The sequence below is a fragment of the Myxocyprinus asiaticus genome, chromosome 4, assembly GCF_019703515.2.
Source record: "Myxocyprinus asiaticus isolate MX2 ecotype Aquarium Trade chromosome 4, UBuf_Myxa_2, whole genome shotgun sequence".
Taxonomy (NCBI): domain Eukaryota; kingdom Metazoa; phylum Chordata; class Actinopteri; order Cypriniformes; family Catostomidae; genus Myxocyprinus; species Myxocyprinus asiaticus.
In genome coordinates, this window is record NC_059347.1 from 52,656,314 (window position 1) to 52,680,650 (window position 24,337).

The 24,337-nt window shown below is 38.1% G+C and overlaps 1 protein-coding gene across 1 annotated transcript in view; it reads right to left on the reverse strand.

The window, feature by feature from the left end:
- LOC127440109 (serine/arginine repetitive matrix protein 4-like) overlaps positions 1-24,337 on the reverse strand; it is a 92,412-nt gene that overhangs the window by 22,415 nt on the left and 45,660 nt on the right. Inside the window, exons 2-3 of the mRNA XM_051696508.1 lie at positions 8,093-8,233; positions 797-886 (exon numbers count right to left, since the gene is read on the reverse strand). Coding sequence (XP_051552468.1) covers positions 797-886; positions 8,093-8,233 — 231 coding nt within the window. The remainder of the gene's footprint in view (positions 1-796; positions 887-8,092; positions 8,234-24,337) is intronic.

Below are 24,337 nucleotides of genomic sequence, written 5' to 3' on the forward strand. Positions count from 1 at the left end.
TTAAAGCATGTACAGCATTTTGCTTTGACAGAAACCATTAAGGGGACAGTTCACCCATTAATTAAAATTCTGACATTTACTTGGAATATGTGTCAAAGACTTATAGCCAAAGTTGAATGGATTACTTTCAAGGGACTTTTCCCCCTCCTTTTTTGTTCATGCAATCACTTATCTTACAGTAAGAAATAATAATGCATAATAATAAAGAGCTACATATAAACATTTGACATGGGCTTAAAAAATAGGAGAAGCTTTTAAATGGAATGGGATCCTAGAATCTACCAGCATGGGAAACCCAAATGCCAGCAAGAAAAGCGAATGTCTAAAATTAAAGAAATGCAAATGCATTCCCCTTGAAGCATAACAGAACAGTCCTTCTGTTCAATGGCTCTTGTCATTACATTCATCATGCTCTTGGATTCTTTATGACACATTTTATACCGTTCACTAATGTACTCATGAAAATTAAAAGCTGTTGTTATGGATATAGATTGTATACACACACCATAAAATACAGTAGACACACCATAAAATACAGTATCTATCTATCTATCTATCTATCTATCTATCGATCTATCTATCTGTCTGTCTGTCTATCTGTCTGTCGGTTGGTCGGTCTGTCTGTCTATCTATCTTTCTGTCTGTCTGTCTGTCTGTCTGTCTGTCTGTCTGTCTGTCTATCTATCTGTCTGTCTGTCTGTCTGTCTGTCTGTCTCTCTGTCTGTCTGTATTGCATGTCTTTCTCAGTTTTGTTGATGGTTAAAAATAATTAAGATAATTTGTTTTTTGGGCTGACCTTTGTCTCCTCCTCTTCCTTTCTGACTTCTTCTTCTTTTTCTTCGCTTTATACACCAGCCGAGGGGAAAGATCAGCATCAAAAGACACACTGAAAAAATACGAGAAAAAGAATCCATTTGTCAGAATCTCTTTCTGTTATTCTCATCTCATAGGTCATACAATGACAGTTATTCAATAGTAAAAGTGTGATTAATGACCACATTAGGAAAAGAATCATTTATTGCATATAAAGGTCAGAGTTCAGTTAGAAAGACACTGAATGATTTCTAACATTACAACCTGACAGAATATACATTTTTCTTGAGCAATGGATGTGGAAAATGTAGGTAGATGGTTGTCTAATAGAAGGGGCTAGATCATAACAACATGACAACAGAGAAAAAGGTCAGAGATGTAGTAAAGGAGATATGCTTGAAGCTGGAACAATTGTTGAAAGGAAAAGTTAAAGCATCTTAATCAGAATCAGTTTTTACTGTCCAGGTAAGATTGCTCTTACGAGGAATTTGACTCGGCAATTGCAGACATTAAATAAGAAATTTGGGAAATATAAGAATATAAGTCTGTTAATATACTATAAGCCTTGTAATATGCAGCATTATTTGAGCATGCTCTTCCCTAATTTGCTTTAATTTTATTTAGGAAATTTCATTTTGAGTGTTACTATGGTGAGAGAGAGAGATGATAAACTGATTAGAGTGAGAAAGCTATAGTTCACATCTTGCTTTACAGAAAGCTTTAATTTTACTGTGCTGGTCTAGCTAGTTGACCAGCAAAACTGGTTTACCAGAATGATCATTCTTGAGGGTTACTGTAACTTAGTTACAGTAAGACGTCTGCCACCAGCATCCAAAACACAACATATGCTGGTGACTAGATGCTGGTCTTTTCAGAAAAAGCCTTTTCATGGCCAGCAGCCATATCACCCTGCAGCTCTCCCCTGCTTACCCACTGAAAGTAAGCAGGGTTGAGCCTGTCAGTACCTGGATGGTAGACCTCCTGGGGAAAACTAAGGTTGCCGCTGGAAGAGGTGTTAGTGAGTCTAGCAGTGGTGCCCCCCAATAGTATGTATGGTCTCCTAATGCCCCAGTATAGTGAAAGGGACATTATACTGTAAAAAGGCACCGCCATTCAGATAAGACGTTAAACCGAGGTCCTGACTCCCTGTGGTTATTAAAAAATCCCAGGGCACTTCTCGTAAAAAAAGTAGGGGTTTAACTCAGGTGTCCTGGCCAAATTCCCTCCATTGGTCCTTATCGATCACGGCCTCCTAATAATCCCCATCCATGAATTGGCTCAGTCACTCTACTCTCTCCTCACCACCAATAGCTGGTGTGTGGTGAGCGTACTGTCACACTATGGCTGCGTCACATCATCCAGGTGGATGCTGCACACTGGTGGTGGTTGAGTAGAGTCCCCTGGTCACTATGTAAAGCGCTTCGATTCATTCATTGATTCATTCATTCAGAAGTGAAAATCATGTTCACCATTCCACATGAACAATGTGTAAGACCGATGCATCTAAATTCATGAACTGAAGACCAGAAATGGCACTTGAAAAAAATTGGGGATGAAGATGGTGATAAGGGACAGCAATAAGGAAAAGAGAGAAAAGAATAAGTGAGTGAGAGAGAGAGCGAGCGAGAGAGAAAGAGCAGCATGTTTTGATGACAGGCAGCTTTTAAAAATGTACTTTTAGTAGAGTCAGAGAGAATGGACGTGATGTCCTGGTTGAGTGGGACATGTGTGCCGTTTTAAAAGCACTGAGGTGTTGCCTCAAAAGCATCTTTAAAATGCAATGACATTGAGGGGAGAGCAAGCATGGAAGGATTTGTAGCTTAACAGAGAACTGTTGTCATGTGTATTTTGTTGATTCATGTTTTTCATGTCTTTTATTTTGAAAGTTATTTCCTGTTTCATGTCATATGTCCCTAGTCATGTGATTTCATGTTTTCCATCCATGTTCATGTGTCTTGTTTCCATTGGTTTATTGTCTCGTTATCTTGTTTAGAGTTCTGTTTGTTCATTGGTTTATGTTCTCCCATGTCCAAGTATTTAAGCCCTCATGTTTTCCATTGTTGGTTGTCAGGTATTTTGTGTGTTAATTTAACATTGTTAAGCCAAGTCAAGTTCATGTTTATTAAGTCAGGTTTAAGTCAAGTTTTAGTCAAGTCTATTCAAGTTCATGTTTATGTTTCACGTTTATAGTCAGGGTTTTTTGGATTTCACTTTTGTAAATAAAATTGCATTTGGGTTCTTCACTCCATCGTCTTCATCATTGCCAGCAGCCACTCGTTACAACTGTTTTGTATTTACAACTGAGAGCCTTGAATATGAGCTACAGTTGGCTAGAGAGAAAATTCCACTGGCAAGCAAATCAAGTGCAATCATCAACAGGTAAATATGAACAGAGAGGCTGCCACTGCACATAGGAAAATACATGAATAAATGAAACATTTTTACTGTTTTCTAAAGCACACTATTGTTATTTTGATTGCAGCAATGAGACACCACTCTCATTCTATCAGGAGAGATTCATAGTCATCAAACAGATCCAATCAAAAGTTAAAAGCATTTTATTCTGTCAAATTATTTCAAAGGTTAAAATTCCGACCCCCTCTGAACAAAGCCGAATTATATAACATGAAGGCCAAAGGTGGGAATGAGCAAATACTATTCCCACTGTCTCTATCTAATTTAGCCACATCAAGTAATGTCCTTCCATCACTTTTAATCCTTTGAACCCAAAAAAATCCATTAGACGCTTCAAAATCCCCCCAATCTGTACCATTCAAACAATGATAAGGCCCATGGAACAGAAGAGCTGACCTCTATGATATTTTTCTGATACTGACCCCATTTATATAAAAGACTAATTTTAGCTCATGATATTAAGCTTAAAAAGCTCCGTAACCAAAAGAGCTTGTCTTATAAGAATGAGCACAATGGATGGAGGAATAAAACTTCTGAAATAAACCCAACATAGTGCCATCTGTTTGTACAGTACATTAACACAATGTACTGAATAGCGAGCACATCAAAACATCATATACTGTCAGATTGAAATCTATCTGACAGCAAGCAATGAAAATATAAAATATGGGAGAAGGTATACAGGATTTCCATGACAAATACACATGACTGGTGCAGGTCAAAGACATGATGGCAGCAGCAATGAGATTTCCAACTTGAGGCACATCGCTGCAGCAGGATAATATTTCATAGACACAGGGGAGTGCTGTCTGTGAATTACAGACTGTCATAGCTTTTGCTTAGCCCAGCCAGTCAGTGATACAACATGAACACTGAGAGGAGACCATTTAGATGGATCAAAACACAGATTGTGTGCCAAGCAAGCCACGTGGATGGGCTTGTGGGGAAGTGGGCCGTTCACTCTCTGAGGGTGGAAAAGGCTGTTTGGTCTGATATAGGAAGGCAGTTCATCCAGCCCTCTCCACATTAGCAAGTCTGAAATGCATTAGAAGCTGATTAGAGGCAAAGAAAGTGCCTTTTCTGCTTAATTAGGAAACTTTGTATCACATTACACTCTGCCGCAGAAGCAATTACACACACACATTGACACTACAATAGTCCAAGATCTTTTGCAATTAATCTTAGTTCTCCTGAAAGGCCCTTTTTGGCAGAGTTAAGAAAATTTGGCTAGTGTCCCTCATCCTGACAATCAATCACATGATGCTATAATACATGTATGTTCTTTTATTTTGGCCTTCAGGGCTCAACATTAAGAATTTTTTCTGCTAGTCCGTTTGAGCCAGTAGTTCATATTTTCACTTGCTCTGCCAACATTTTCACTGGCCCCACCATAAAAAAAAAAAGTTAAATGGTATTAGCAATGTATTTTTGTACTGTATGTATATGTGTCAGGAATAACATTTACATTTTTCGTTAAATGTTAAGATTTTTTACAAAACACTAGCTTTGCTGGAAAACGATGACAGACAATGCAAAACATTACTTACTTGTTTGTAAATTTCAACTTATTTTAAATGATGCCTTCAAAATTATGAAAAGTTATTCTCGTAATTTTGACAAAACCTCTCTTGTGCCTTGCAGATGTTTAGCTGTATCTGAGAATAGCAGTGAATTTATTGATTTCAATGGTGATCAGAAGCGACTCCATTTGTGCTATCAGAAAAACAATTTCTTGTATTCTCACTTGATTTCAAACTGACCTGGCTTTTTCTACACCCTCAAAACTGACCTTTATGCTGGACTTTAATATCAAAAGCTCAGTAACTTCTGGCAATTTTAATGGTAATACGTTAACCTCTGTCCAAGTGACATTGTGACACTATTCTTTGACTGACTGTGTTCCCTCTACAATTGCTATTCTGCCATTGGGCTGAATGGTTCTGAGCATTATGAGTAATGGTTTCAGTAGCATTTCCACTAGAGGACTGTTCAGTTCATTTCGATAAACTGTTTCCAGCTAACCATGCTCAGGACAAAAAAAAAAAACAAAAAAAAAATGTGCAGGTGGAGTGTCTTTAGTGACATGGCAACTCACGATTGGTCACTTGCTCAGTCAGTCTATTCTAATTATAATTTTGCAGCACCACAATGAAAAAAGAAACTTTAACCATGCCAACAAGGCCAAATCAGTAAGGAACAGCATGGCTCTGCAACGAGAACAGTTCAACTGCGGACAGCAGTAAAAAACAATGCCATGGGTCTCCCATTTAAACATTTTCAGTGGCCGCGAAAAGTGAAATTTAGGACTACCAAGGCAAATTTAATGATAATATGGCATACAGCGCTTTACGCGCAAATATATAATCTGCAACACGATATATTTGCGGTGCGATAAAGCTTGTTTTTCGCGCAAGTGTAACAGATCAACTCACGCCAATGATCTGCTCTGCTCTAATCTACTGTATCTATGGTGCTTACACGCACATCAACATCCATTTAAATTCTAGTGAGAATTATTATAGTCTAGTGAGAACTAGTTTAAATCGCTATGGCGGTAGTCAACCCTCTCAAACAGGTAGCCCCAACATCATAAACAGCAATGAGGTGGAACAGAGCAACACTGTCCTATTTTTTCTTTGAAATTACACATAATCACCCTTACAATACTGTTTCACAATGTGACAGTAGTAACAGTAACTGTTATATTTTGACAAACATGTTATAGTTTCATATTAAATAATGTATTAGGTAGAATCTATACAATTATTAATAAACACTATATTTTATTAATATTATTATTATAAAGACTAGTTGCATTGACCTAACCATGGCAATCCATGGTCTTTCCTCTGCTTATATGTCATCGCAATGTAAATATAAGGGCAAGTTCATAAAGAGCTTTACATCCTGGGCCTCCAAGACTTGTGGACAAATAATGAACAAAGTTTTCTTGTGTAATACAGTATATGTTTTGTTTGAATGATGTTTGAAATTAGGAAATAAACTGGATAATAAATATAATGGGCTCATATAAATAAATATCCTCATCTTTTAAAAGAGGGGAGAGAAAACTTTCTGTATCTTTTGTTGTTGACATCAACAACAAAAATAATGTCACTTGATACGTGCATTTAAAATTGAAAACCATGAACAAAACTATGCAAGATAAAATAAAATATGACCTAGGATACATTTCATACAGGTTATGTTTTTTTCTATGGTGGGTCGGCACTTGATGTCCAATGTAAAATCTGGGTCCCGAAGCAAAACCAGTTTTAGAGGACACTGCTCTAGAGGACATTAAAATACAATAGCACATGCTATTCAACAACTCTCATTCACAGCAGTGTTGGCAAGCTTATTCAGCTTGTGTGATGTGCTCCGGCTTTTAAAGGCTTTCCGTCAGTTTGGGTTGACCATGAATGCACACAGGTGACGAACACGCCCCTAATGGCCAGCATCACTTCAGCTGTCAGAAGGAACAGTGCGGAGAGGGAGTCGTCTTGTGTGTTAGACCGAGTGCTGACACACTCAGGAGAATACTCAAGGCTAGAGAGTTAAAAGGCTGTCAACATTGATAATGGACATCTCACCGAGGGCTTCAGAGCTGTTTACACTGACAGCACTGCTGTACGTACCGTGCTTCTTTGAAAAAAAAAAAAAAAAAGCAACATGATACTTTTCCCATGACAAATGGAATCAAGATACTGGGCAGTGGTTAACTTTCTATTGCATGAGAAAAAGTGTATTTAAGAGCCCATGCAATAAGTCTTGCATTGAAAAGATCATGCAGAGGGCTTTTGACAAAGTACTGTCACACTCCAAAGTTGTCTAACCTGCAGAGCAAAAGAGCTGTCACGACTAATAACAGACTTTGAACATAAGGGTCTCCTTATGTTCTACCCCAAAGAATAGAAGCTCTCTATATAAAATGTGACTTTATTGAGACTGAAATTGATACCATATTATATTTCTTATCATGTGTGAGATGTTTCTATTATTGGAATAAGAATCATGTCACAAATGTCTATGTACCTGATTTAGGATTCTTCAGTTGTATGGATAAAGAAAAAAACAGTTGTGGATTTCTGAGGTTTAGATTGATCTGACTTAATCTTTCTTTGATCTGGCATTGTTTAGCTGTAGTTGGGTGTTTGATTATAAAATTGTTTGAGACTAGATGATGCCTTTACATGTGCCTCTGTCTGGCAGAGAAACTCGGCATGAACTCACCTAAAGATTAGCGTGTTTGAGATAACATTCAAGCTGGCGTCCTCCCTATTTTACATACTGATGCACTGCTTTTCCACTGTGTTATCACATACACTTTGAAGGTATCAGAGGAATTATGCTGTTAAGAATTCAGTGTTGAATCAATTTCTTTTACAGAGTGGAGTTTGAATTTTGGCGGACGCGAAGCAAGAGGACCCCATAAAAGACATGCGTGTTAAAATTTCAGGCAACACCTAAATGTTTACACTGTTGCAAAGAGATAAGAGTGTTTGGGTCTGCACCGCTTTAAAGTTTGGTGTTTCTTATTCATGCCTGTAGAGAGAGGCTGAAGCTTAGAAGTGGATTCGGTGCATCATATTTTCATTTGTTTGATCTCTGGAGTTATAATAAGATTTTATGTTTGAATAGATTTATCTATGCAAAGGTTCTATAGTTCAATTGTACGATGCCTTCCACAACACTTAGTTCAAAGTTGTGAAAAAAAAAAAAAAAAACTATTTTACATTTAGAGACACTTTGGAAGGTTTCTATTCTTGACCAGTTTATATACGTTTTATGAAGTGCATTCTCCAAAGCACCCAAATGTTTTTGAAGATGAACGTATGAGGGAGAGGTGTCAGAAGATACAGACCTGCGAGCTCGGTGGTGGCTACGATGTTTGCGTCCTCTGTGTTTGATGTGTCTGTTTTTCTCATGAGTTTTTGCAACTGTATCTTTAGTTTCCACTTTCTCTTTGTCGTCTTTAGGTGCTAGGGTAACTGCTGTCTCCAGCCTGGAAGAACAAAGAAACAGAATGACTGTTTAGAATCAAACATTCAGGAAATATTGTCAACATTTTGCCAAGACATTCCTAAGGGCCAATAGGTAGTCCAGGAAAAGTACTAAAGAGTGAAAATCAACCTGCAAAGTACAGACAATTACAAAATTAGGGAGAATCTCATGTAAAAACTGTCAATAAATATCTGGGTTATGAAAATAATGTCACAATGCAACAAAACTAAATGGTAAACTAAATAGGCTTCATTTTCTTAATGCAAAGGTTTTTCTTTGTGGATTCATCCATTAGCATTTCCATCCCCATTTTCCTTGGTTTGGGCAGTTGGACAAAGTGATAACTAAATAATGAAACTGAAATACACTAAAACGCATTATGAAAAATGCCTGTGATTTTCATTGTTCAGTTTTAAAGGGCACTGATGTTTAGGCTCATGGAAGGGGTTGGGCTTTCTATGCTGCAAAACATTGAAATATATTCATGTTTCTATCCCAGACCTTCATATATACAGAGGTCATCTGCTCAGTATTCAAATGAGGTGTCAACAGAGTGGCCTTTATTTACAAGCCTCAGTTGAACTGACATTTCTGATTTGATTTTTTTTTATTTATTTTTTTTTATTTTATTTTTTTCTCAAGGTTGTTCGGTGCATAGTTTGAAAACTCAAGACTCATATGCAGAATTTCACACATCTTTTAATAAATCAGAAAAATAACAGCAAATATCACATGCACACCATGTTTGTAATTATACTTATAACACATTGCCATATATGTCTTTTTCATGTTGTCTGATGTTTCAGTGATCATGTTCAGTATGGCTAAAATTTTAAGAATTGGCTGACATTACGACCTGTTGCTTGTTAAAGAGTAAATGACTAAAAATACTTGTCACTTTTACTTGTTATTTCATTGTAACACCACTGGTAACAGATAGACAGAGTTATTTTTAGCTGTGTTTCATGGTTTAGTTTTGGCTTTTTTTACTTTAAAATTTCTGCTTCACTTAACTGAATGCTCTCTATACTCTTATCCGCTATTCACTATCAAAATGTGCTTGATTAACACTCAAATTGAGCAGAAAGAGAGAGACCCAGGTGATTCAACAAAGACTGCAACATGACACTTGATCACTTCTTTTCCTGTCAGTGCCATGTTCTGTACAAAATATCTGAATAAATACATAAATAAAACTGATTGCTAGAGCCGGGTGGATAGGACTGACTTGATCTCCATGCCATGCTTACAGATGCTCCTCTAGAGTGTGAGTGTGTGTGTACACGTGTGCACACATGTGTATACGTGTCTGCATGTGCCCCCAAATGATTGAGCATTAATTTTTGTGTCTGAGTGCCTGCATGGTGTGTGTGTGTCTGATTGTAATGAGAAGTTAATCAGTCTTTCAGATTAAATGTTGATTGCCTCTCTCTCTCTGCAGCAGGAGGAGGCCTGCCCTCTGGCACCACTGGATGAGAGAGGGCATAGCACAATCACATTTTTATTGTCAGCCTTCCGGCAGTGCAGCCCTACATGGCCCACCAATGTGCCTATACGTGATTGGAAAATACATCATCCTGCTGTGCATAATAGGGAGAGGATTACAGATGGTGAATCAGTGAAAACATGTTGCTGTGAGGGCTGATGAATGACCCAAACATCTTCACATTCATGTCTAAGTTAGATCACATATGTTAGTGATGTTCCAGTGCTCAACTGGTGGATCATGGCTCTAGCAACGGCAATATTACAGGTTTGATCCCCTGGAAATGCATGGAGTGATAACATGTACAGTATACTTTGAATGCACTGTGATTCACTTTGGATAAAAGCGTCTGCCAAATGCATAAATGGATGGATATAGTAAACCATGGTGGTGAATGGGAGACCACAGCAAATACAAATACAAATGTTGCATTCTCATTTGCTCCAACAGTACTATCCACTATTACATTTCCAAAACTTTCATAAGAGGGGGAAAAAAATAGAGATAGATAGATTATGGAAAGAGAAAAAAAGGCCAAATTTAGCTGTTATTAAAACTATAGTACAGTCGCAGAAGTGTTGACTGTTTTTTTTATTTTATTTTATTTTTTATTAATGCCAGGTTAATACAACACCAATTAATATGTTATTGAACATTGGTATTAAATATATTATATTATACAAATAATTGGTGACTGTGATTTTGCCAAGCAGGAGGTGTTCGTGGATCAACATCTTTTGTTGATTTTGGAACAACATTCCTGCCTAAACCCATCCCTAACCTAACCATAAAATCAGACTGAAAGAAGAAGCTTTTATATTTTGTCACATATTATACATTTTGAACATACTGTGAAAATCTTCTTTTTTTTTTCTCTCTGCATATCCCAGCTAAGCTGGGGTCAGAGCAGAAATGATTGGTTGATAAGAATTCTCTTAAAGCCCCAATCCCAGATATAAGCCTAACCCTAACCCCTAAACCCAACTTTAAAATCTGATGATAGATGATAGCAATGCTGTTCCACGAACACCAAGGGTGTTGATCCAACAACTATTCAATATCCTGCTTGATCAGAACCAAAGGAGGAAAAACTGCACAGGTACAGTAGTTTCTAAAGCATCAAGGCCACTGGTGAGTTAACAGAATAAAGTTTACAATGCTTTCAGCAACACCTCAACAAATAATGCATGACAACGAACCCAAGCTCTAGGAGGCAGTAACTGTTGTGATAATACAGCCTTGTGCCCTAATAGAAGCTTTCTCTTAATTTTTCACAGGCTCTTTTTAACCCAGCCTTTTGACTCTTTCTTACTGGCAGTCAGCTAGAGAGGCCACTGATGAGATTTTTAAATGAAATCGGTTTCCCCATCACGGAATGATTTTCCTCTGATCGGCTTCAATTTATGGGAGAACTTTTCCACAAGGAGTCGGATTTATGGCGTTGTTTATATCTGTCACAAACATGCGGTTGCACACAAGCACTTGCTTCGGTTTGAGCTTGCTAACTTTCAAAGCAGTCTTATGTGCTTGTAATCCATTACTGTGGATATTAAAGACTGTTTGACATGTCTAAATAGGACTATTCAAAGTTCACAGCGGGAAAAGCTTACTACAAAATAATAAGAGAGAGAGAGAGTTGTTTGATTATAGCTGCAGATCATTTACTGTAGCACTGTAAGAGACAGACCTTTGAGTTTGTTATCAAAATAACTGTGTAATTGCAAGGGTGTTGCTATTGTGTTCTGGGTGGTTGGTAGGTGATTGCTTACTTGCCCAAGTCAAAAGAGTACATCCCTAAATCTCTATGATATTCTGGTCACTAGATATGTTTCAGGTCCTTCCTGCAATGCACTGTAAATCTGTGGGATTTTTCCACCCATTTCATCGTCTGCCAGACAACAATTGTAAGACGAATTGCTTAGCTACTGTAAGGCTGGCACCAGAATGTCTACAACCAAAAGGCACCATTTCCGGTAAAAGTCAAAGAACTCTCTCACAACAGCTGAAATCTACACCTGAATATCACCACAGTGTGATAAAATGCAAATCACCTTGCTGCCCCCCCTTCTCTCTCCCCCTTCTCCCCTTCATCAGCACTGCACCAACACAAAAGACACAAGATTTATATGTAAAAATATAACAAATTCCATGAAAACAAAGAATGCAAATGTATGTGTTTGATATCATTTAAGAGGTCTCTGTGCGACTGGTATAGTGGTCTATTTCCCATGTTGATAAAACTAATGGTAACATAGTTATAAGGTCTTTGCCAAATACTGCATAATTCTGGAGGTGTCTCCCCCTCCTTGACCTACAATTGAAATTATCTCCTGTATGTTAACAAGGTTAAACCCCAGGAAGTCAAGAACCCATTCACCCCCAAATCCTCATTGTTCAAAGGATAATACCATTTGGTACACAATGTTTATTCTGTCTAGATATTTAAGGAAAGTTGGCATGAAGCTCTGGGAATCTGTATGCAGATATTTATTTTTAGTAATGCTTGTTTATTCTGATCATGTGAAATTGGCTTTGATTTGAATTTCTGCAACAATGTTTTATATCCTACCTGACAAATACATTGTTATTATTTGATTTATTCTGAATTCCTCTGAAATCATTACTGGAGCTTTAATATAGGAGGAAGCCACTTAAAGACTCTCAGTTTGAATTTAAACCACTCAGGACAACCAGGTAGGACAACCACCTAGGACAGCCGGGTAGGATTTGAATTTCAATAGACCAGGGTAGACCATACTGGAGCTTTAATATAGGAGAAACCACTCAGGACAACCAGGTAGGAGAAAGCCATTTAAAGACTCTGTCACTGCTCACCGCCCGTCTTAGCAAGTTGTATGTACGTGACTAAGCGGCAGTATCGTCTGGTTATGAGAAAAGCCAAACCAGACGATATTAGTTAACCCTACAACCGCTGACTAAGAACGGAACTGGCTATCCATTTTCGGGAGGTTTACGTAATTTAATAACGGCCGGCGTAAGTCTCCAAAGATCAAAAGGACAATGAATAGAAGAGGATTTAGAGTAATCAATAACCTAAAAATGTTAAATTAAAAGAATGATCAGAAATTAATTAGAGCTTAAATATAAATTAGAGGTCAATTTAAAATTGGAGCCAGATTAATATAAAATTGGAGTCAGATAAAATGAATAACGGAATTAAATGTGTGAATTAACAATAATTGATTTACTTCAGCGCTCAGAAAAGACAGAACAACGCAGAGACCTTCAAGGGCAATTTATTGAAGTTCCACTCCGGAACGGATAGAAAATTATCCATATCCTTTTTTTACACTACAGCTACAGTCTGGTTCTGGAATATCCCTTTTATTGTTTCCATAGGGGAATTGATCTTTAAAGATAACTTATAAAACTTTAAAGACAGACCAACTGTTAGCTCCGAGGTTGTTAACTGATGATTTACAGTATGCTTCTGCTGATGGCATCAGTCCACGTTATTTCAACTTAATTTTTTATTTTATTTATGTAATAGCGTAATTTGTGGTGAATAACTACATTACCCATGATCCTGCTAAGAAAGTTCCATAAATCAGAGAATCATGGCTACAAATCATGCCAAAAGAGCTGTGCAGTGATCACCCACTCCCATGCACTGTGAATGATGAAATCAAGTTGGGTTCCCTACCCTCTCAACTCATGTAGGCTATAGATGAATATATCTGAATATTTTGTAAAAAAAAAAGTAAAATATATATTGTTACTACACTTATAATGGATGTGACGACCCTATTGGCCACTACCTGTTTGTGTTTCTTTGTCCCTTCTGTATGTGCATCTGTGTGTCTATTTGCAGGTGATTGGCTGGCTGATGAGTGATTGGGAACACCTCACGTTTGTGGGGTTTCCATTATACATAAGTCGTTTCCTTCCCGTGGTAGAGGTGTTTGATCCTTTCTGGGCTCCATCCAACTCACATCACTCTACTGGTCTACTTTAGCTCGAACCGAATCATTCCATTTATGACAGCTCTTCCGTAATGTGTGAGGTTTAAATAAAGTGTTACTATTTTATTAATTATGCTCATCTCCTCCTTTTGTTTGTTGCGATCCTTTGGTATTGTAAAAATGGCCAACTTTAAATCCAACTTTTTCTATTTTCCCATCGATTTTAATTCGATTACGTCTTTTGCAATGCTTCATGGGATTGTAGTTCATTCCCTCAAAGACATGAAGAACGCTGTCTTGTACGTTTGTAATTTTGTCTGATTTTCAAATATTTACGTTTATAACAATTACAAACTTGTGTCCACAAAAACAAAATCAGCCAGGCACTAGATAAAGTATAATAACTGGCAAGCAGGGAGTATCTTCTAAAGTGCATAGAAAATGTATGACTGTGAAGTATTGTTTGTGCTGTGATGTGGGGTCTCAGTGGCAGTCTAATGGCAGCACTCCAGGTTGTGTGTTGATGTGCTTGTGTTGTTGTAGATGAGTCACAGCTCCTGACTTGGGTCCCCTCTCTGCCTCTGTCATGTGATACTGATACCCAGTGTGATGGGAGTGAAAGGTGCTTTTGGGGGGTGGATGGAAGACTGAGAAGGGAGGATAATCAAGAAAGAGAAGACAGATGGCTCAGGATGCACACAAACACATAATAAACAGTGTGTGGTAGAAATGTCACATGAGCAAAATGAGTTTAAGAAACAGAGAATACACTGTAGAAGGCTTTTACAGAAGTTCATAGATATGATCACAACACACCAGGGCTGGTGCTGGCCAAATCAATGCCAAACATAGTTCAGCGATCGTGACAATCTGGGGTAATCTGACGTGGAGCAGCTGCAAGGCAATCGTCTGACTGCGATCGTGTCCTTGAATAACATTTAACGTGCATGGAAGGGCAGTCGGTGGAGATTCTGGTCTCAAAACAAAGAAATATTTACATACAGTGAGAGTATATAGACTAGAGCTATAAAAATAATGTGGATAGCATGGATCAGAAAATCATGGGGGAATTTAATGAGAAATATTTGAGTTCATATTGAAATGTCTGGCTTTTAATTGCAGACTTTGGTATCTTGGCAAATGTGAGCTCAGTTTGTTAAACTCTAGAGAAGATGTGAGATTACGTTTCTTAGGTAAAAAATCTGTGAAGCAGGAGAATTAGGCAAAAGTTTCTTTTTGCTCTCTTTTCATTATTGTCTAGGACATTAAAGAGATCTCATTTGTGAGTTTTCTTCTCTGTTGGAAGCCCGATATACCCACTGGCTTAAACAGATTTGAACAAACTGAGATTCCATATTGTAGAGCGAATCTAAATGCGTTCAGTGGGAGACGCTGATATAGACACGGAGACAGTGCGCAACAGCGAAAGCCATCGGATTAGCACACGTTAATGGGACAACTGTCTGCACATTTCCAATATATAGCTCTTAATTTCTAAGGCCACTCTTAGCTTGCTCTGATTCATCCTGGAAAGTGTTATTTAAGGATGCTGCTAGTTACCATGGCACCCAGATATGAACAAGTATGAGATCTTTCAACCAAGCTAACTTATGACCCACAATTATATGCTTTAACAATCACACTAATTAGTGCTGTTAACACTCAACAAGAGGACTTGTCATAGGACTTGAAGGGAAAAAAAAAATATATATATATATATATATATATATATATATATATATATATATATATATATATTGTTTTTAAATGCACGTTCGACTTTTAATAGACACAGAATGATCCTTTTATCTTTGCATGTTTCACTCTTGCAGAAACTGTAAAAACTTTAAAATCAGAGCTACTTCTCCTCTAGTACTAAAAGCCTCACAGTCACATCTACTCCAAGAGGACAACAGACATAAAATGAGACTCAATCCCACGGCGGATCTGATATGCGAGTCCCCATTCTATAGTTCAGTGAGGCCATTCAATGCTATTATCCCTGTCAGATCCACAGCCAAACAACTGATAATCGCTTTCACAAAATAAAAGGATGGCAGAGATCATTTATAGAGAGAGAGAGAGTGAGAGACATGATTGAGTAAGTTAATTAAGGGTGGATACCCATTAACAAACTCCAGAGCTCCATCTATCAAAATGGAAAGTGATGATATTGTTTGTCTAAAATTCAGGGTAAAAGACAGCCTCTTTTCATCATGATATTGATTCTTATGATGGGTATACTGAGGCGAAACATCAGGCAATTAAACAATTTTAAGTAATCAAGACCATGCAGATCCAGAAGGAGGCAAACTGGCTTTTCTACATGGCTTTAAGATAAGCAAGATGCATATAAATTTCAGAATTTAAAAATGAGATGATCTTCTGCATGTTGCATTATCTGGTTAATGAACTGAGTGTTAAAAGCTAAGGAAATTTTAGACTAAATCTGGGAATTTCATGAGATAATACTGTTTAAGCAGTGTCCTATTTTCATTTAAAGCTTTAAAGGGATAGTTCACCTTAAAAATGAAAATTCAGTCATTGTTTACTCACCCCTGTATTGTTATAAACCCATTTGACTTTCTCTTTTTCTTAACACAAAAGGGAAAAATTGTGAAAAAAAAATATTGTGCTCAGTGATGTCATACAATGGCAGTTTATGGTGACTACCTCTTCAAGCTTCAAAAGAATGCAAAAGTAAGCTATAATTCAGAAGTCTAATAAAGTATCCCATGAGACTCATGATTGTTTTGAAAGCATACGATAATATTTGGTGAGAAATGTATTATTTAGTGAAACTGTTTACTGACCATTGCTCTCCTCTGCTCGTTCATGACAGGGCACAAGAGTAACAGTTCATGCAAACATCTAAACTTACTAAACCTGTCTGATAAGTTTGCAATCGGAGAACAGATGCATTTCTGTGCCCAACCTTATTTGTTTCAAACGGAGTACTCAATCAAACTGAGAGAGATAGAGGAGGTGGGAATGTCTGTTCCCTCTTCTCCAATCTGAACCGCTGTGTGTGTGACAAACCTCCACCTGAAGAGAATAAGACCTCAGCGAAAACATTTGGAAGGTCAGATGACATCACTGAGCACAACATTTTTTTCACAGTTTCTCTCTTTGTGTTAAAGAGATAGTTCACCCAGAAATGAAAATTATCTCATGATTTACTCACCCTCATGCCATCCCAGATGTGTATGACTTTCTTTCTTCTGCAGAACACAAATTAAGATTTTTAGAAGAATATCTCAGCTCTGTAGGTCCTCACAATGCAAGTGAATGGGTGTCAACATTTTGAAGCTCCAAAATCCACACAAAGGGAGCATAAAAGTAATCCATATGACTCCTGTGGTTAAATCCATGTGTTCATATACAATATGATAGGTGCGGGTGAGAAACAGATCAATATTTAAGTCACTTTTTGTCATAAATTCTCCTCCCTGCCCAGTAGGGGATGATATGCACTTAGAATGTGAATCACCAAAAATAGAAGGAGAAAGTGAAAGTTAAGAAAAAAGGACTTAAGTATTAATCTGTTTCTCACCACACCTATCATATTGTTTCATTTAACCACCAGAGTCATCTGGAGTACTTTTATGTTGCCCTTATGTGGATTTTGGAGCTTCAAAATTCTGGCATCCATTCACTTGCATTGTTTGGACCTACAGAGCTGAGATATTCTTCTACAAGTCTTTGTTTGTATTCTGCTGAACTCATACACATCTGGGATGTCATGAGGGTGAGTAAATGATGAGAGAATTTTCATTTTGGGGTGAACTAATCCTTTAAGAAAAATAAAGAAAGTCATATGGGGTTACAACAACACAGGGGTGAGTAAACAATGACTGAATTTTCATTATTGGGTAAACTATCTCTTTAACAGCAAATAAACAGCAGTATTACACTGCTATTATATCAGGAACATAGTGCTAATTATGGAGGTTTAACTGTTATTGAGTGATGCACACACTCTCCTAACAACAGCAGATGTGCAGAACAATCCCTTGGACATGCTATATTCACATGGCAAGGAACAGTACTGAAGACTGGGCAGCATTTCCTGTCTCCTTGTGAAAGTAATTCCAAATTGAAGTTTCCCAGAGGAACGGTTCTAAGATCTGCACCCCTCCTACAGTGGATGTGTCTATCGGTAAAATAAATGTCAAACAAAAATAAGTCAGATTAGCAGAAAGTTTCAGCAAACAGAATGTTAAACATGTACTTATGTATATTTAAAACATTATATGTACTAAAGAAAAGAAAACTTTGTCCCAAATAATTTTAGTATATTCACTTGTTGACGTTGGCCAATGAATACATCGAAAAACTGAATCCACTGTCAAACGCAATTACACGGGAATGTGTATAGAATATATCACTGGCCATCACATCACTAGTAGTCCGAGTGCAGCATCAAAGTCCCCTAGACAAAACAGTGCCGTACTTTCCGTGATTTTATTTAATTTTTTTGGTCTGGCCAGTGTAAGGCAGAGCCGTCACTTCTTTTTTGATAAAATGGGAAGACAACAACAGCAGCCTAAATTTCTGCAACATGAGGCCCGCTGCCTCTTCTAAGAAAATAACATGCATGGTATCATATGAGAAAGAAAATCACAGCACCAGACCTCATTGTCTGCCACAGATATCCTCACTAAGTCCCAAACGAGCCAGGGAAGTTAAGTGATTTGTAGAGACACTTTCAGATTGACGGAAAAAGGAAAAGTGTGAAGAGTGAAAAAGAGTGGGGATGTAGGGGAAAGCAGAGGATATAGGCAGGGTGAAAAAAATCCACAAAAAGCTTAGCTGAATCGAGAATTGACTGCCCTATTTCCAACTCTGCATGAAGACTCCACTGCACGATAGAAGTGGACATGAAGGATTTAAGAACAATAAGATAGCTTGATTTAACAGCTTATTCCTGCCTTGCCATCTATTCCACTTTTGTACTGCTCAGCTGGAGGTACACAAGAACAACATAACAACAGAAAGCTACAACCTAACTGTGCATGTGAATTGTTCAGAGACAAATTTTCCAGGATTTCTTGCAGCATGAGTGAAATTGTACATAGTTTGTACATAGTGTTAGATGCTAGAGCTACACTGGAACAGATGCTGACAAATAGACAGGTATGAGGATGAACAGACAGATTGACAGATGGAATGATAAAAAAGGGATAATTTCTGAATAATTTCCTAATTTATATAATAAATGAAGGGAAAATGCTTCTCTTATTAAGACATAACGCAAACATTTCCAATCTTCTGTGTGAAAGATAGCCAGCACATATAGAGGGGAAAGTAATTCTGAAGACAAGTGAAGTTGGTTTATTCAATTATTGCTACCTGATGATAAAATGGAGCAACATAATGGTTTGATTAATTTCCTTATCACACTCGGCACAAAAAGTACTTATGGCCCGGTCCACTACTCTACGAACCACCCATCAATCAATTTAAGCACTCTTCACTTCCTACCATCCCCTGTGCTCAAATTAAACAAATTACCTCTCTCTCTCTCTCTCTCTCTCTCTCTCTCTCTCTCTCTCTCTCTCTCTGAGCACATGTGCGGAGTGACTGGGAGGAGCGTGTGAGTGTTTGAGCGTGTGGCGGCTTTTTTGAGTGAGTTTTTCCTTTTTCCTATTTCTGTAATAATTTAGTTTAGTTTGTAGTTATTTCTAATTAGCTGTTAGGGGATGTGAAAATGTCAGCAGACTCTGATGGGTTTGCTACTTTAACCGCCCGGAACGGCTGTAAATGTATACCAGATGAATCTATCACAGTTGAAGACTGTTTGACTGCTATTAGCAGTGAAATAGGTGCTCGAAACATAATGTCAGCATCTAGAATGAATAAAGCTGTCATTGTGTTTTTGAAAGAAGAGTCTATGGTTCATCATTTAGTAGAAGTCAGCTTATCTGTTGGTGATGCTTTTCTGCCTGTTTTACCGCTGTCGAGCCCTTCTAAAAAGGTAACTCTTTCCAATGTGCCTCCGTTTATCTCTAATGACTCACTTGAGCGATTACTTGGCCGCTATGGTAAAACAGTGATGCCGATTAAAATGATTCCCCTCGGTGTGAAAAATCCTGACTTGAAACATGTTATGTCCTTCAGACATCAAACCTTCATGATTTTGAATGTTGAATTTCAAAACTTGGATGTTTCTGTGAAATTGACTTTGTCAGGTAAAGATTATACAATTTTTATCAGCACGGACTCAATGAAATGTTTTTCTTGTGGGATTTTTGGTCACACAAAACTAAAATGTCCATCTAATAAGGTGGCTAAACAAAATGAGATGGAACCTAATATATTTCCGGAGTGAGTGGCTTATACTTCAGAAAATATCAATCAGGATGTAGGTAATAAATCTGATCAGCGGGCTGTATCCGATTCTTTGTCTAAAGACGAAGAATATCCGAATGAGCATGCAGCAAACAGTCACGCTGAGGGTGCAGAAACACGTTCAGTGATTGCTAGTGAACGTGATAATGTCAGCAGTGGGGCTTGCGGTGGAACAGAGACCGCCGCTGCGGGAACCAGCAACCCAGAGTGCACGGGGGAGCCAGGTGAGCTCGCGGGAGCCGGAGAGTCGTGGGACCCGCAAGCATCTGTTGGCTTGTCACAGAGTGACGTGGACCAGCTCTCCGAGAGAGGTGAGACTCAGTCTATAGATATTGATTCTGATAGTGAGGGATCTGATATTGTAGATTATCTCACTGATGTCAGTTCACAAGGAAGTTCTGCAGGAAAAAAAATGCAGCCTTCAAACGAAGCCACCTTATTATACGGTACAACAAATTAATGATTTTTCATGACAGCACTTTCAATCAGCGAAGACCAAAATTAGAGAAGTATTTCTCTGATTTGCAACTTTTTGTCGATTCTTGTGTTATGGCTATGAGAAAGGCTTCATTGGAGGAGCTCGACCAGCCTACATGATATAGACTCAAGAAACATGTGAGCGCTGTTAAAAAAAGATAAAAACTTGTCAAAAGAAGTATTAATAGGGCCATGTTCATTAATAGGGTGATTTTTGGGGCTGTTGTTTGCTTTTTCAATTCTTTCCTTATGGCAACCTTAAACATTGGAACATTTAATATTAATGGTTGTCGGGGTATAGAAAAGAGAGCTGCTTTATTTGATTATTTCCATTTAAAGAAAGCAGATGTGATTTTATTACAGGAAACACATACAGATCAGCAGAATCAGTCACAGTAGACTGGTGATTGGAAAGGCAATGTTTTGATAAGTCATGGAACAAACCTCAGTGCAGGTGTTGCCATCCTTTGTTCCCCATGTGTCAGTAGTCAACCAGATATGGTTGAGGTTATGCCTGGTCGGATTCTAAGAGCTGATATTGCCTTGGGTGATACACATTTTTCCTTTTTTAATGTGTATGCCCCAAATGTTGGTCAAGAATGTATTATGTTTTTCAAAATACTTTCTAATGCTTTATCACAGTGTCCTCAGGGAAATATTCTTGTGCTTGGTGGTGATTTCAATTGTACTGTTAATCCAGATCTGGATAGGAATCATGATGAGCCTCATCCATTTTCTGCTGAGAGTTTAAAGAAATTAATAAATGATCATAATTTAGTTGATTTGTGGAGGGAGGCCTTTCCTAGGGTTAGACAGTACACATGGTTAAAAGCTAATTCTAATAATATGTCAGGGGCTAGGCTTGATCATTTCTATGTTGAGAAAGGCAATAGAAGTAGGTTTTTTAATAGCTCGATTTCGCCATCTTTTCTGTCAGATCATCACTATTTATCTATTGTAGTTTCTGTCTCATTTCCTAGATTTTTAAAATCACATTGGCACTTTAATAATAGATTATTGCAGGACTGCACCTTTATTTACTCAAGTTTCTGGAAAACTTGAAGAGAGGAGAGATGTAATTTTCAGTCTTTGAGTCAATGGTGGGACATCGGTAAAGTGCAAATTAAGACTTTTTGCCAACAGTACACTGCACATAGTACTAGAGCCCTCAAAGAAAAAATGAAGGCTCTTGAAAAAGACATCCTTGGGCAAAGCAGTGACTGTACCCACAATAATTCAACTTTTATTGACTCTGTTGCAAGAGATAAGCTCCTTTTAAAAAAATGTATTGGAGGAACGAGGAAAAATAGCCCTTCTAAGGACCAGGTTTGCCCAGCTGAATGACATGGATGCTCCTACAGTTTTCTTTTTTGGACTTGAAAAAAGGTCAAGGGAACAGAAGATCTTTCATCAATTGAAGATTCCATGTGGTGGAGTTACAACTGACCAATGGGAAATTCAACATTATGTTCTTTCCTTTTATGAGGATTTATACTGTTCTGAGACATGCGACGGAGCAGCTGCTGACGAATTTTTATGTGACCTGTCTAAGCTATCTGAAGAGGAATGTGATGACTTAGACAGTCCTTTATCATTTGGAGAACTTTCACAAGCTGTTCAGGAGATGTGTTCTGGGAAAAGTCTTTCTGGAATTTAATTGGACAAGACCTATATGATGTTTTTCTTGAATGCATTGATCAAAGAACTCCTTTGAGTTGTCGAAGGGCAATTCTAACACTAATTCCAAAAAAGGGTGATCTTGGGTGTTTAAAGAACTGGCGTCCAGTATCATTGTTCTGTGCTGATTTTAAGATTTTATCAAAAGCATTGACTAATAGACTTAAAAAATATATGGCATCAGTCATTCATAAAGATCAAACATTCTGTGTCCCCAAAAGGTCAATTTTTGATCATCTCTTTTTGTTGAGAGATATTATTACAGTTGCAAAAATGAACAATTTGGACATTGGTTTTCTTTCACTGGATCAAGAAAAGGCGTTTGACAGGGTGGATCATCTGTATTAATTTATGACCCTGGAAGCTTTTGGTTTTGGTCCTTATTTTGTTTCTCTCATTAAATTGTTATATAATGAAATTTACAGCAGGTTAAGTCTTAATGGTTCCTTAACTAGGCCTTTCTCTGTAACCAGGGGAATAAGGCAAGGGTGCCCTCTTTCAGGTCTTCTGTATGCAATTTCTATTTAGCCTCTCCTGGTTTCACTTAGGAGGCAGTTACATGATTTTAATGTTCCCAGTTTCCCCAGTGCCGATCCAGTTAAACTTACAGCTTACGCTGATGATATAACAGTAGTTATAAAAGACTCTGAAGATGTTACAAGATTAATCTTTACCTAAGATCGATTTTGGCAAGCTCCATCTGCATGTATTAACTGGGGGAAATGTGCATCCTTGCCGTTGGGAGACTGGCAGGGCGCAGGATCTCACCAGCTACTACAGCAATGTAGATGGGCCCAAGATGGCTTTAGAGTTCTTGGTCTTTATTTTGGGACTAATAGTTACACAGAAAAGAACTGGGAAGGACTATTTGATCGGGTGATTTGTAATTCAGAAGTGGCGATGGATTCTTCCACAACTCTCTTATAGAGGGAGATGTTTGGTTATTAACAACTTGGCAGCTTCAATGCTATGGCATAAATGTAATGTGTTAGATCCTCCTAAAGAATTACTTATTGGTGTTCAAAAAGCATTTGTTAATTTTTTTTTGGGATGGTTGCCATTGGCTTCCTCCAGGTGTCCTTTATCTTCCTGTGGCAGAGGGAGGGCAGGGGTTAATAAATTTAGAATCTAAAATTTTGGCAATGAGGTTGCATACACTGCAAAAACTCCTGTATTGTTCAGATCAAGTGCCTTGGGTTGTTTCTGGTCTGCGTATACTCAAGAATTTTAGAGGAATTGGTCTTGACAAGCAGTTATTCCTAATGCAGAAATCCTTTGTGGAGAAGACACATTGTTTGCCTTTCAGTTTCTATGTATTAGTGATCAAATCTTGGGATTGTTTTAAACTGCTAAGACAAGAGGATAAGCATTATGGTATTACAGAACCACTTTTTTTAATCCCCTTTTTGAAATAAAGATGACTCAAGATGGCGCCGAGTATGGCTGCTGCGTTGCGAGCTCCGACACAACATGGTAGTGTTTTGTTTGTTTTGTTCACAATTCTTGTTTTTTTTTTGTCTTGGATGTTGTCTGCCTTATTGTCTATGACAGACAAACACTTTTGGACATTGGTTCAGCAATTTCACACCGTAAACCGGACTTCAAATTCCTCAACGCTGACCCGCTGTTTACAAACACGCAAGTGGAGCCCTTTGTCTGGGCAGTCCGGACACGGAAACGCAAAAGGAAAAGGGGAAACAGAGCCGGCGTTCTCATCAGAGTAAGACGCCGTGCAAATCGACCCCCGCTACCCACTATTCTACTGGCAAATTTTCAGTCTCTGGATAACAAGCTCTGTGAGCTGAAAGCGCGGATCTCTTTCCAACGAGAGACGAGGGACTGCTGCATTATCTGCCTTACGGAAACTTGGATGTCTGCGGAGATTCCAGACTCAGCCACTGAACCCATGGGGTTCTCCATTCACCGAGTGGACAGAGCGAAAGACCTCACAGGTAAAAGCAGAGGTGGTGGTGTATGTTTTATGATCAACAAATCCTGGTGTGATCAGAGGAACGTTCATTCTATCAAGTCTTTCTGCTCTCCTGATCTGGAATTTCTCATGCTTCTGTGTCGACCATTCTGGCTACCAAGGGAATTCACAGTGGTCATTATCACAGCTGTGTACATCCCCCCACAAGCCGACACAGACCAGGCAATCAAGGAACTGTATGGGAGTATAAGTGAGCAGGAA